Raw genomic sequence first — 14,656 nt, 5'->3', positions numbered from 1 at the left:
AGACCTCTTTTAAATTTAATTCTGACAAATAGATAATAGTACATCTACATGGAGCGCTGTCACAGGACAGCAGCTTCCATCACCAAGGACCCCACCACCCAGGTCCAGCTTTCTTCTGGTTGCAGCCATAAGGAAGAAGGAACAGGAGCCTCAGGATCTACCCCACCAGGTTCAGGAACAGTTATTATTCCCCCAGTCATCAAGCTCCAGAACCAGTGGAAATAATTTCTCTCGTCCCGTCACTGAACCATTCCCACAGCCTATGGCCTTACTTTCAAAGATTCTTTATCTTAGTTTCTTGATATTTATTGCTTATTTATTTTATTTTTTCTCAGCTCAAGCTAGTAACACCTGAGGTTCGGGCATAGCCAAGCACACCTGTTTGTCAATTGCTGGAAACTTTTCGGACTATTCTAGTGGTGTTTAGTATTGTGGTTTTCTGAAGAGTTACATAGATATTGCAGCGTAGCCCTAACTGTTTAATGCTATGTGTAGTGCCTTTGGGATGACATCACTTGTAGATATTACTGTCAGGACAATGTATACCTTGTTCATATTCCATAGTCTTTCAATTTCCTCTTTTAAATACAGCATATTTCTGGTGCTTTTCACTTATCTATTTCTGTAAGTTATGTGTGTTTGGATTTGTTATATCTATTAAATAAGTTATTCTTACTTGTTAATCCTGTGTTATTATATCTGGACAATTATTCATTGTCCTATCTGTAATAACTGACTGATTATAACATAATTTGTGATATTCCGACTCTAAAACTGGATCAGGTTTGTATTTATAGTAAGTTGTGATTTCATTTATGAGTTTGTATTTTAAAGCAAGCTTTTGATGAGTGATGTTTACCACTTGATTGTGTCTGTGTAAGTAATCAGATTGAGTTAAACTGCTACAGGACCCTGTAATGTGTTCGGTTGTTTCTGGGGTTTTTTTCTCAGCATTTTCTACATCTATCAGCTGGAATTTGTCAGTCTTTTATTATGTATTTTTGATATTTTTTGTGTTAACCACCTGGTCCTCTATTGCCACAAGGAACGCTTCTGTTTCTGAGGAGAGGTCTCCAACTCTGAGCCAGGTGTTCGACACTTCCTTATTGACATCTAGACTACTCAGATCATGGGGATGCCTTCCATCGAGGGTCATGCTCTTCCACTGGTTAACTTTTTCTTCAATAATGTCTTTATTTTTCTGGGTTGTGGTCTCACTTTAGTGGTGCAAACATCTTATTGGAATTCCATATGCTTGCATGGAGAGTTAATTCCTGTTTTCATTGATGAAAGGTTGTTGTGTAGAATTTTAATGTCTGTTATTCCTCTTCCCCCTTCTGTCCTAGGTATGGTAATCTATGAGGGATGATTGATAAGTTTGTGGCCTAAGGTAGAAGGAGTCAATTTTAGAAAACCTAGCACGTTTATTTTTCAACATAGTCCCCTCCTACATTTACACACTTAGTCCAGCGGTCGTGGAGCATACGGATCTTGGACCTCCAGAAAGTGTCCACAGCATGGGTGATTGATAAGTTCGTGCCCTAGGGTAGAAGATAATGTGAGTTATACAGCTCTCATTACATGCACATGCAGTTCAACTCTTTGAGTGATTATGCAGAAAGTTTGTTAATAACTCATCTCCTTCTACCGTAGGCCATGAATTTATCAGTCACCCCTCATAAGTGCATTTGAGTGTACATAATGTTTGTGAAATTCATCATTTCAGTTTTTTATTTCTCTTAGTAAATTTTCCAGATTTATTTATTATTATTTCTCTCCAATTCTTTCTTTATTTGCACAATTTATTGTTTTCTGCACATTGGTTGTTTGTCCATCCTCTTGGGTGCAGTCTTTCATTGATTCTATTATGCTTCTTGGATTTACTAAGTATGCCTATAAGAAAATGAACCTCAGGGCTGTATATTGCTGACATATATGTACTTTGATGATAAATTTACTTTGAACATTGAATTAGAAATATATGGTTATGAATAATTGTCGGGTTTATATTAAGGAGCAAAATTATACTTAAGTAAGGCTAAATTAGCACATAGTGCTTAATTTTATCCCAGTGGTTGCAAAACAGCAAATATTCATGATATTTTAATAATTTTCCAATGACCTTTGGACCTGAGTTTATGATTAAAAGCTTTTTTTCAGTAATGTTCTTCACTGAAGCATTTCTAACCTTCAACCTTTATACTGTAAAGCAAAACAAGTACTGAAGAATCTGTGATACTAAATGGTGCCTCCTTCTGAAATTTAATCTAGTAAAATGGTGCAATCAATCCATATTGAAGTCAACCTTACAACTACAATAAAAGATCGCCTACTGTTAACACCACAGCTAGGTCTGGTTCCATCTTTCAGAAACATCTCCATGCACATTACTTTAATAAATCGAGAATTTCATTATGACAGTCAATGATTAATTTATACACTGAAAAGGTAAGTGAATCAAAATCCATGTCCTCTCTCAGGCCAATATCCCCCAGCACTGAAATCCTAGTTTCACTTTTGACTATGTTGCACTCCCAAAACAGACAGTCTCTTCTGTGCTTCATCATGGGACCAGATGGCCAAACAGAGAGAGAAGAAGATTCAAGGATGAGATCAAAGCCTTCTTGAATAAATGCAGTATGGCCACATTCGTGTAGGAATCCCTGGTCCATGACTCGTCATGCTAAAGGAGCATGCATTGCAAATCCCATGACCATACTCAGTATTAAATGACTAAAGTGTGCATCACCTTACTAACAGTCCGCCTGTCCACCCTGTCATCTGCTGGAAGGGCATTCAGTACCCACATAGGTCTCATTAGCCACTTTGAAATGTTCAAAACCAGAGTGTGAGTAAGTCATTCTTGATCCGGAGGGATTACCCAAGAAGAAAAAGAATTAGTTGAAGGTGAGGCATGATTTATCAGACACTACTCAATGTTTGCCGATCACCAATTTTAAATAAACCTGCCGGACAACCTTGCTGGAGGTATATAAAATGCATCGCATAGAATTTCTTCTGGATTGCCTGAGGGATCTTGGATCACAGAATACTTTGTAAATCCAGTACAACCTACATTTAGAGAGATTACGTTGCCAAGTAACAGAATATTTTTCAAAGAAAGGATGCATATTCTGTAGGCAAAGGACTTAATTTTCATGTAAGACTCAGCAACCTGACACCTGTATCCCACACCCACTAATACACCTCGTGTGCTAAGTGGAGAAACGCTGCTGCGTATCCAGTAGATGGAGAATACTCTGCTGATAATATAGGACTTGTGATAACCATAGCAATGCTGATTAATCAGCCCTCCATGTTTGTATTACAGTGCAGTTTAGATAATTCAGATTCAGTTTCACTTATTTACCGCATGTACATTGAAACATACAATGAAGTACATTGTTTGTTTAATGACCAACACAACCTAAGGATGTGCTGGGGGCAGCCCGCAAGTGTCGCCACACTTTTTGTCACCAAGGTAGGATGCCCACAATACTCAGCAGAGCAAAAACAAAACAACAGCAAAGCAAGCTCCTGTTCCACCCCTCCCCCATTGTTGCTGTGCAAACAATGAAGGAATTAGAATTTCAAGGACTGTTTTAATTGTCTGCTGGACAATGTTCAGTCGCTGGAGAACAAAATTGAGGACCCTGAGGGCACGATTGGTGTATTGAAGGAAAATGAGGAATTGTTGTGTTCTGTGTTTTACCGAGACATGGCTTCCTCCCAGCCTACCAGATACGGCGATCAGACCTGAAGGCTTCTCAATACACAGGATGGACCAAATTGTTGATTCAGAAAAGGTAAAAGGTGGAGGTGGGTGTTTCACAATAAACTCTCTGTGGTGCTCCAATGTGACAGTTTAGTCAAACTTGTGCTCTCCTGACTTTGAACACCTAATGATCAAATGCCATCCATTCTATTTACCAAGGGAGTTCTCCATAATCCTGACTGCAGTTTACATACCACAGTGGCCGATTATAATCAAGCACATGAGATACTGCATGATTCCATCTCCAAACAAGAAACAGTACATCCTGATGCATTTCATCACATAGTTGGGGATTTCAATCAGGTTTGTTTGAAGAAATCCTTGCCCAATTACCAACAGCATATAACCTGTAGCAATAGAGGTCCTAACACACTAGACCACTGCTATATAAAGATAAGGAATGCCTAGCATTCCACGCCCAGACCACACTCTGGGAAGTTTGATCACTTGACTGCCCTTCTCCTACCTGCGTACAGACAGAGGCTAAAAAACAAGGCTGTAGAGATTAGGACAGCAAAGAGGTGGTCATAGACGGCAGAGGAGCAGTTATGGGTTTGCTTCGAGTAAGTGGACTGGAACATGTTTAAGGACTCATCTGTGGGTCTGAATGAATACACCATGTTGTCATAGACGTTATAAAAACAGCTGCAGTTTTGAATGCCTCTGATCTGCCCCTCAGCAGATTGTGGACCTTATGGTTCATCCAGGGCTTCTGGTTAGGGAAGGCTCTGAATGATATTGTAGGGGCACACTTGTCTATGATTGTTTTGTAAGAATGGCTTTCTCAGATGAACCACAACGGTTCAAGAGCCAGCAGCATCTGAAGGATAAATACGGATAGGTAATAAGTTTTTACTTATCAGAAGCACACATCCTTCTAGAATGTATTTTTCAGAATTAAGTTGTGGCAAAATAACATTTCAACACAAAAGTGTTAAAAAATGATTCAAATATTGTTTGGTACTTTTGCAGTATTATAAATCCACTTCCACAAATTCTCCTTACAGGTTGATGTCACAAGCCCACTTGCAAAGTACATCTCTTATTTTTTGAACAAAGTACAAAATCTAAGCCTTATTCAGCCTTGATCATGTTCACCAATTTAAATTGCTAGTAGCAAAAAAAATCATCATTTTCCATCTAACAAGTTAGTTGTATAGATTTTGAAGACTGCTCTTTAGAAAGGCAGCAACATAAGTATTTGTGTTCAGATATTGGTAATAGTAATGTAGCTCTAAATTCATAGAAAACTGGAGGAAAACTAGGACAGAAAGATAGGCAAACTTCTGCAGATTGTTCATATCCCAGGATGAACCTGTAATACACATTTAACGGATACTCCCTGCTGTGTAAGCAATGCAGATATGTCAACAAATCAAGTCATAAGCCTTACGTAGAAGAACCTCTGTGCTATTCACATTTACTGGATGGAAGCTTCAGAAATAGAAAGACCAATAATTTCATTAGATACAAGAGACAACAGATGCTAGATGTTAGAGCAACAAATGTTGGCAGTCCTTTTCCTCGCACAGACACGGATCAGCTGGAGGAACTTAGTGAGCTAAGCAGTGCCTGGGCGAGGAAAGGGATTGTCAATTTTTTGGGTTGAAAGCCTGCATCAGGGCCAGATTTTATTTTACAGATAGACGTGTTTGACTTGAAGAGTATGCCAGGTTAGTTTAGGTTCTCTTAAAAAGTTGTGATTACAACACAGGCAAACTGAGGTCCAAATTTTGCTGCATTTTTTGAAAACATAAACACAAGAGATTGCTCAGATGCTGGAAATCCAGAGCAACACACACAAAATGCCGGACGAACTCAGCGGGTCAGGCAGCATCTGTGGAAAGGAATAAGCAGTCGATGTTTCAAGCTGATGAGAAAGGAAGGGGGAAGAAGCCAGAATAAGACTGTAGGGGAGAGGGTAAGGAGTACAAGCCAACAAGTAGTAGCTGAAGCCAGGTGAGGGTGAAGGTGGGTGGGTGGGGGAAGAGGTCGATGAAGTGAGAAGCTGGTGGAAGAGGTGAAGGGCTAAAGAAGGAGGAATCTGAGAGGAGAGGAGATTGGGCACTTGAGAATGGAAAGGAGGAGAGGCACCAGAGAGAGGCGATATTTAATGTTTAAAAACATGTGGGGCATATTATCAGAGTTGAAGTTTCCCGCTTCCTTAGGTGGTGTAAATTAGCATCTGAAAAAATATGTTGCGCTAACCAGCAGATAAGGCGAGTGCTGAAATAGCCTGGCGAACTGACCTCTACCATGCTGAGGCCCAGCGCCCACTCTCAGCCACCTCCTCTTACTTACCCCTCAAACAGGACCCCACTAAAAGTACACCAGGCCCTGGTCTCCCACACCATCACCAACCTTAATGATTCTGGAGATCTCTCATCCACCGCCACCAACCTCATAGTTCCCGCACCCGCACCTCCCGTTTCTACCTCCTACCCAAACCCCACAAACCTGCTTGTCCAGGTAGACCCATTGTTTCTGCTTATTCCTGTCCCACTGAGCTCATACCTACATGCATCAACTCTGTTTTAACCCCCCCGGTTCAGTCCCTTCCTACCTACATCCGTGACACCTCACACACCCTTGATCTTTTCGAGGATTTCAGGTTCCTTGGCCCTCATCATTTTATTTTTACCATGGATGCCCAGTCCCTATACACCTCCATCCCCCACCAGGAAGGACTCAAAGCTCTCCATTTCTTTCTGGACACCAGACCCAACATGTTCCCTTCCACCACCACTCTCCTCCATCTAGTAGAACTTGTCCTCACTCTAAATAATTTCTCCTTTGGGTCCTCCCACTCCCTTCAAACAAAAGGGGTAGCCATGGGCACTCACATGGGTCCCAGCTATGCCTGCCTGTTTGTCGGCTACATATAACAGTCTACGTTGTAAAGGTGACCATCCTGCACTTTTCCTCCACTACATTGATGACTGAATTGGTGCTGCTTCCTGCACCTGTGCTGAACTCATCGATTTCATCCACTTTGCCTAATCTTCCACCTGGTCCTTAGATTCATCCGGACCATTTCTGACGCTTCCCTTCCCTTTCTCGATCTCACTGTTTCTATCTCCAGAGACAGCTTATCCACCGATGTCTATTATAAACCAATGGGCCCTCATAGCTACCTCATCCCACCCTGCTACTTGTAAAAGAGCCATCCCCTTCTCTCAATTCCTCCGTCTCCACCTAATCTGCTCTCAGGATGAGGCCTTTCATTTAGAATGAAGGAGATGTTCTTCTTTTTCAAAAAAAGGGGCTTCCCTTCCTCCACCATCAACGCTGCCCTCAACCGCATCTCTTCCATTTCATGCACGTCTGCTTACCCCATCCTCCCACCATACTACCAGGGATAGGGTTCCTCTTGTCCTCAACTACCACCCCACCAGCCTCTGCGTCCAGCACATAATTCTCCGAAACTTCCGCCACTTCCAACGGGATTCCACCACCAAACACATTTTCCCCTTACCCCCCACTTTCTGCTTTCTGCAGGGATCGCTCACTATGTGACTCACTTGTCCATTTGTCCCTCCCCACTGATCTCCCTCCTGGCAAGTATCCTTGCAAGCAAAACAAGCACTTCACCTGCCCTCACACCTCCTCCCTCACTACCACTTAGGGCCCCAAACAGTCCTTCCAGGTGAGGCAACACTTCACCTGTGAGCCTGTTGGGGGTCAAACAGTGTGTCTGGTGACCCCGGTGTGGCCTTTTATATATTGGTGACACCCACCATTGTTTGGGAGACCACTTCACCAAGCATCTACACTCTGTCCATCAGAACAAGCAGATTCTCCCAGTGGCCACCCATTTTAATTTCACTACCCATTCCCATTCTGATATGTCCATCCATGGCCTCCTCTACTGTCATGATAAAGCCACACATAGGCTGGAGCAACAACATCTTATATTCCATTTGGGTAGCCTCCAACCTGATGGCATGAACATCGATTTCTCAAACTTCCAGTAATGCTTCCACACCCCTCCCCCGCCCTTCACCATTTCCCATCCCCTGTCCCTCTCTCATGTTATCTCCTTGCCCGTCCATCACCTCCCTCTGGTGCTCCACCCACCCCTCCTTTCTTCTTTCTTCCATGGCCTTCTGCCTCTTTCACCAATCAACCTCCCAGCTCTATGCTTCATCCCTTCCCCTCCACATTTCAGCTATCACCTTACATTTCTCTCTCCCCTCCACCCACCTTTCAAATCTCCTCCTCAGCTTTTCTTCTCCAGTCCTGCTGAAGGGTCTCAACCCGATACGTTGACTGTACTTTTTTCCACAGATGCTGCCTGGCCTGCCGAGTACCTCCAGCATTTTGTGTGTGTTGCTCTGATGATGTTGATTTAATTGTGCAATCCCAAAATATCTTCATGAGGACCAAGTAAGGAACCAGATGATTAATATTCTGATAGCTGATAGAAAGTGCATTACCCTGAGTGAAGGTGCTGGTCTTCAAGAACATTTTCCAACCCAGCATTGTATTTTGAAATTCAGCCTTATACAATGTATCTGACTCGTAGTGGTACAGAATAAAATTGATTAAGACCTTTCACCTCTGCAGGGATCTACTTTCTGTGTAGAACCTTATCATTATTTCAGCTGAAAACTGATGTTACTCTTTTTAGTACAATATGTGGGTGGGGTTCAAGGGTAGTGGGGTTTGAGTTGCAGCAATTAACAAATCCAGAAATCATTAAAGCTCAGTGGAGGTGGGCTGAGCTTGAATTTTTTTTTTTCTAATTTTAATAGAACTAGGGGCTGTAAGGTTAAGGTGAAAGGGGAGAAACTGAAAAGAGAACTGAAAGGCAGGTTTTACAGAATAATTTACCAGAGGAAGTGGTAAAGGCAGATATAATTGCACAGTGTTTAAAAGGCACTTGGACAGGTACTTAGATAGGAAAAGAGGAGAAGGATAAGGGACATATAGCCATATGGGATTAGCGTAGATGGACATGACCATATTGGATGAGTTGGACCAAAGGGCCTATTTCTGTGCTGTACAACTTCACTGTCTCCTCATCCTTCTTTCAGCTTACTGGGTATGCTAAAAGTGCCCTATGGTTTCTAGGAATTACTCCATGAATGACCATCCTGCATGGAGAAGATTATAATTATTATATGCAGGCTAACAATGAAAATCTTTCCTTGAGCAACAGAGTTAATTAAAACTCCTAATACAACACTATGAACATGCATGAATGCACTTGAATAAGAAGAGATTCTATTGGTTTCAACAGCATGGGCAATGGAGTTATGCTTTCAGATTTAGATTTCCTTATTATATTTACATCAAAATACACATGAAAATGTGCCAATTGTGTTACAACCAACACACCCAAGGATGATCTAGGGGCAGCCTGTAAGTGTCGGCACATTCTGGCACCAACATATCGTGCCCAAAATGCATGGCAGAATAACACAGAACACAACAAGCAACAGAACAACAGCAAATAAACAAGCCTTGGTCCTCCCTACCACCCACCCATGCAAACACACAGTCCTCCAAACCCAGGAGAGGCTGTCTCCATCTCCAGTCCCCAGTGGACACGGACTCACAGATATTGGGCCTTTGACCTCCACAGCAGACTTACAGAGGATTCGTAGTCTTGGACTCCTGTCATAGGGCCTCAACCTCTGGACTTCTGATCAACCTTTGGGCTTCAATCTTCTTTCAAAGTATAATCACCCCCCCCAAAAAAAAACAGCTATGGAGCTGCTTATTACATTCTTATAAAAATATACTAGCTGGCTATATATGTGAAGATTTAAGAATGAAGCAGTCATTTATTAACCTTGAAGATTGTGTGTTGATCTGCTGAATACTTTTCTGAACATTGTAATCCACATACCCAGAGAGAGAAGAAATACTCAGGCAACCAACATTTGGTATGAGTGATTTTATTACTTTAGGAAGATGATTAACAACATCCAGACAGCTACAAGTTAGAATGCACTGGTGGCTATTTCTGCTTCTTTGCATACTTGTACAAATATAAAATTTCAGCTTTTTGGAACATCATGTTTTGGAAATATATATGAAACACTATGCTGTGTTTTATGACCACACCTAATATTTAGAATAACACTACATTAGAAAGTTAGAATGTAATTACGTCTGTCCAACTGTAGGCTAAAACAATTTCATCATGAATATTGTGCCAGTACATATTTTTCTATCACTGAAAGTTTGAATCCAAATCTACATAAAACTTTTGGACCTATTGATCTTCCCTCAAAGAACTTATCACTTTGCTTTCCCTGTACCTAATTTACAATAAAACTTGTCTCTGTGATTTGTACAACTTTTTCACCAACAGTGTGATCATGTATTTTTTAAATTATAAAATGCACATACCACATACCAATTCAGAAATTCCAGCATTAATAAAGGTAATTAGATCTGAGCTTGAATAACTGGTCAACCATTGTTTGTACTCCCTGTTAAACACGTTGAAAATAGTAATCAAATTTTAGGTAACACTGAATGTATTCATGCCACCAAGAATGCCACTTTCTACATGGTAATAGATCAGCCTTAACTTGGGGCAAAATATCATCCTACTTATTTGATTTTTTAAAAATCTTCCATTTATTCTAAAACTCAGATTTTCACTTGTATTGAGTCATTGATTTTCAGATGATGGGCTGTCTATATTCTGCCGTAAATGGGAGATGAAAATAGTCCATACAAAACCCCAGCAACCAAAATAAGCCATTCGGAGGAACACTGGCACCATGCTATAGCTGATTATCTGTATGGAAACATGGATTCATTATTACTAGTCAGATAAACATAAAAATAGGAAATTAATATTCAATTTGTGATTGCAATAAAAACATACCTGCACCATTGGCCAAAATATCACTGCAGCCTAAAAAGCAAAGAAATGGTTTGAAGAATGACTTAAGGAAGAACAACTTATAGCCATATTATTTATAATTTCAATGATTCAATCTTACAACCTCAGCAGATTTCTTAGTTAATAGCAATTGATATACTTCTCTTTTTGAAAAAGACAACGTTAATTAATTCTGCGCTGCACTCCACTCATATAAGTGAAGCTTTAGGTTCCAAACCAGCAGGTTTAGTAATAGTTATTACCCTACAACCGTCAGACTCTTGAAACCACATTAATAACTTCATTCACCACTACTCCGAACTGATTCCACAACCTACAGACTCACTTTCAATTACACTTTAAAACTCTTTTTCTCAGTATTGTATCTACTTGCACAGTTTGCCTTCTTAATGCACTTCGGTGTTTGTCAGTCTTTGTCTGTTCAGGTATAGTTATTTGTAAATTCTATCGTATTTCTTTTTCTCTGTAAATACCTGCAAGAAAGTGAATCTCAAGATAGTATATGGTAACATACATATACTTCGATAATAAAATTATTTTGAACTTTGGATTTGGTAATCTATGGGAAATTTTCAAAACCTGTACAAACAATAGACTTCAATTTACCTTATAATATTCATTGAACTATTCTAGACTTTAAAAGCAAATGACACTGTATTAAATATCAATACAGAAAAATTATATTTAAACAAAATGACATAATAATCTCACAACATTGGGAGAGATTATTTTAGTTAAGTATAAATGTTTTGGAATTAAATGAAGTATTTCTCATTTTTGATCGCCACGCAATGGCCTAGGAAAATTTCGGTATATAAAACACGAGTTAAAGTGGTGCTGCACGGGGATTACCATATTCTATCAATAGCAGAACCATTAGTAATCTTGCATTAAGTTATTTTCTCTCTTCTAGGATGTCTTGGAGAAAGAAGATTGAGAGGGAATTGGAGGTAAAGGATGTGGAGAGAATCTGTGGTGGAAAAGGTAAGAGGCAGTTTGTTTAATGAAATAAGGGTGTGGATTCAATTGTTTATTGATGGAGTTGCTTCTGGGAGACGATCGTTTGGGGTGAGGCAGTTGGACAGATTATCAGGGACCTCAGAAAATTCACAGGAATGGTGTGGAAGTGATCAGTAATATCAATGTCATAACATTACACAAAACACAAGAGGAACTCAGCAGTTCGGGCAGAGTCTTTGGAGAGGAATAAACAAACAGTCAACGTTTTGGGTCAAGACTCTTCATCAGGACCTGATTGCTTATTGCTCTCCATAGATGCTGCCTAGCTTGCTGAGTTCCTCCAGCATTTTGTATGTGTTACTCCAGATTTCCAGCTTCTGCAGAATCTCTTATGTTTGTGGTCATTATAATGACACCTTGATCTTTGACATGGGCATTGTCATTAGAATGATACCTGGCACTGTCCAGCAATAGTTCTTAAATGAACACAGAAGCGGGCTTCAGCTCTCAGGTTCAGATCTACTTCAGTGTGAGAGGATTTCATGCAAATCACATCAAAGGAACATTTTAAACCATTTGATATCAGTGTGGATGACCAGAGTACAGCAACTGGGTATTTGAAATGTAAAACTATTGCACTCTGCAGCTGCGTTCGAAGGCAAACAATTTTGCACTGGCAGCCGCGAACTTGCAGTAGGATCTACCCGCCAATCCGTCTACTGGTGATGACAGACAGCATGCAGAGGAGAGGAGAAATGCAAAGAAAATTAGTAACCTGGGTTAAAATAAACTCTTATAAAAAAGATATGTGCAGCCAAAATGTTTTTATTACCAAAATCAAGTTTAAATAACATTGAAATACCATCTCCTCTTGGAGAACATATTCTAATTTTATTTAAGTATTGCCCTCCCCTACCTCAAATTCCAATAAGCCCATGTCGAGATCTGTTTAATGGACACACATACTGTCAGGCTTTTTTTCCCTTACCTTTTCTGTGCTCCAAAACTTTTTCTTCCAGTCTGCAAAGATATCTTGTTTCCCTTCCAGAATACTCATACCTGAGCAAAAATATGGGAAGGCAAGTTCAAAGAACAATTCTATAACCAGATTGCAAACTCCTTCTTATTGTTTTAAGAAATTGTCAGTTCTGTTGGATAGTACAAAGACAAAATATTATACATGCTGGAGGTTGAAATAAAATTTGAAATCAGTGGCTCTCTCCTCTGTACACAATAGTGGTGTTCATTTAGAGAGATACAGGAACAGACTCAGAATCAAGTTTATTATCATTGACATATGTCATGAAATTTGTTGTTTAGCAGCAGCAACACAATGTAATACATTAACTGTACTATACCTCCTACACCTAATAATGTAGCTACTGAGTGTATATTTATAGTCTTCTACTGCTGTAGCCCATCCACTTCAAGGTTCAGCATGTTCTACATTCAGAGATGCTCTTCTGCACACCATGTAGTTATTTGAGTTTCTATCACCTTTTTGTCAGCTTGAACCAGTCTGGCCATTCTCTACTGACCTTTCTCATGAACAAGGCATTTTCACCCACTGAACTCTTTAAAGTTGACCATCTGAAAAGTAAGCCAGGAACGTTCAGTATTTCTGAGAAAAACAGGATAACAAACATCACATGAATAATGAGGTGGGAAAGGCAGACTGTACCACTGGTGTTGGAAAGCACTAGAAATGAGCACTTTTATTTTCAAAACTGTTGGATGTTTTATAGTCTTTTTAACCATCCTCAGTAAACTCTAGAGACTGTAACGCATGAAAATCCCAGGAGATCAGCAGCTTCTGAGATACTCAAACCACCCCATCTGGCACCAACAATCACCACAGTCAAAATCACTTAGGTACATTTCTTCACAATGCTGATGTTTGGTCTGAACAACAATTGAACCTCTTGACCTCCTGAACCTCAAACTTTTATGCAATGAGTTGCTGCCACATAATTTGCTGATTAGATATTTGCATCAACTGAAGTGTACTCAATAAAGTGGCCACTGAATATAGATAGATAGATAGATAGATAGATACTTTATTCATCCCCATGGGGAAATTCAACTTTTTTCCAATGTCCCATACACTTGTTGTAGCAAAACTAATTACATACAATACTTAACTCAGTAAAAAAATATGATATGCATCTAAATCACTGTCTCAAAAAGCATTAATAATAGCTTTTAAAAAGTTCTTAAGTCCTGGCGGTAGAATTGTAAAGCCTAATGGCATTGGGGAGTATTGACCTCTTCAATAGTGTGTGTGTGTGTGTGTGTGTGTGTGTGTGTGTGTGTGTGTGTGTGTGTGTGTGTGTGTGTGTGTGTGTGTGTGTGTGTGTGTGTGTGTGTGTGTGTGTGTGTGTGTGTGTGTGTGTGTGTGTGTGTATTTTTTGTTCTATATATCTGTATGTGCGTGTGGAGTACAAAAAGAAAGCAAATAGTGAGGTAGTGTTAATTGTCCATTCAAAAATCTGATGGCAGAAGGGGAGAATCTGTTCCTAAAACATTGTGTGTGTGTGTCTTCGGGCACCTGTACCTCCTCTCTGATGGTAGCAATGCAAAGAGGGTGGTGGGAGTCCTTAATATTGGATGCCCTCTTTCTGAGGCATCACCTCAGAAGATGTCCTCAATGGTGTAGAGACCAGTGCCTATAATACAGCTAGCTGAATCTATAACTTACTGCAGCTTTTTCCGATCCTGTGCAGTAGCCCCTCCAGATCAGATAGTGATGCAATCAATTAGAATGCTCTCAACAGTACATTGGCAGAATGTCTTTGGTGACATATCAAATCTCCTCAAGCTCCTAATGAAGTATAGCTCCTGGCATGCCTTCTTCATAATGGCATCAATATGTTGGGTAGATCTCAGGATAGATCTTCTGAGATATTGACACTCAGGAACTTGAAAGTGCTCAATCTTTCCATCGATGATCCGTCAGTCAGGATTGGTGTGTGTTCCCTTGACATCCCTTTGTGAGGTCCACAATCAATTCCTTGTTCTTACTGATGTTGAGTGCAAGGTTGTTGTTGTGACACCAC

General features: G+C 40.2%; 1 protein-coding gene across 2 annotated transcripts in view; it reads right to left on the bottom strand.

Moving 5' to 3' along the window:
- mpv17l (MPV17 mitochondrial membrane protein like) overlaps positions 1-14,656 on the bottom strand; it is a 101,065-nt gene that overhangs the window by 82,547 nt on the left and 3,862 nt on the right. Inside the window, exons 2-4 of one of the 2 annotated variants that reach the window (XM_073060510.1) lie at positions 12,589-12,659; positions 10,623-10,652; positions 9,663-10,532 (exon numbers count right to left, since the gene is read on the bottom strand). The exons of the other annotated variant lie outside the window; for it this stretch is intronic. Of the exons in view, the coding sequence (XP_072916611.1) occupies positions 10,404-10,532; positions 10,623-10,652; positions 12,589-12,659 (230 nt within the window). The 3' untranslated portion in view covers positions 9,663-10,403. Of the gene's footprint in view, positions 1-9,662; positions 10,533-10,622; positions 10,653-12,588; positions 12,660-14,656 lie in introns of those variants that run through there. 2 annotated transcript variants of the gene reach the window in all.

Source organism: Hemitrygon akajei, chromosome 11 (assembly GCF_048418815.1).
Source record: "Hemitrygon akajei chromosome 11, sHemAka1.3, whole genome shotgun sequence".
Classification (NCBI taxonomy): Eukaryota; Metazoa; Chordata; class Chondrichthyes; order Myliobatiformes; family Dasyatidae; genus Hemitrygon; species Hemitrygon akajei.
Note: the sequence above shows the minus strand (reverse complement) of the source record. Positions and strands in the feature narration are given on the sequence as shown.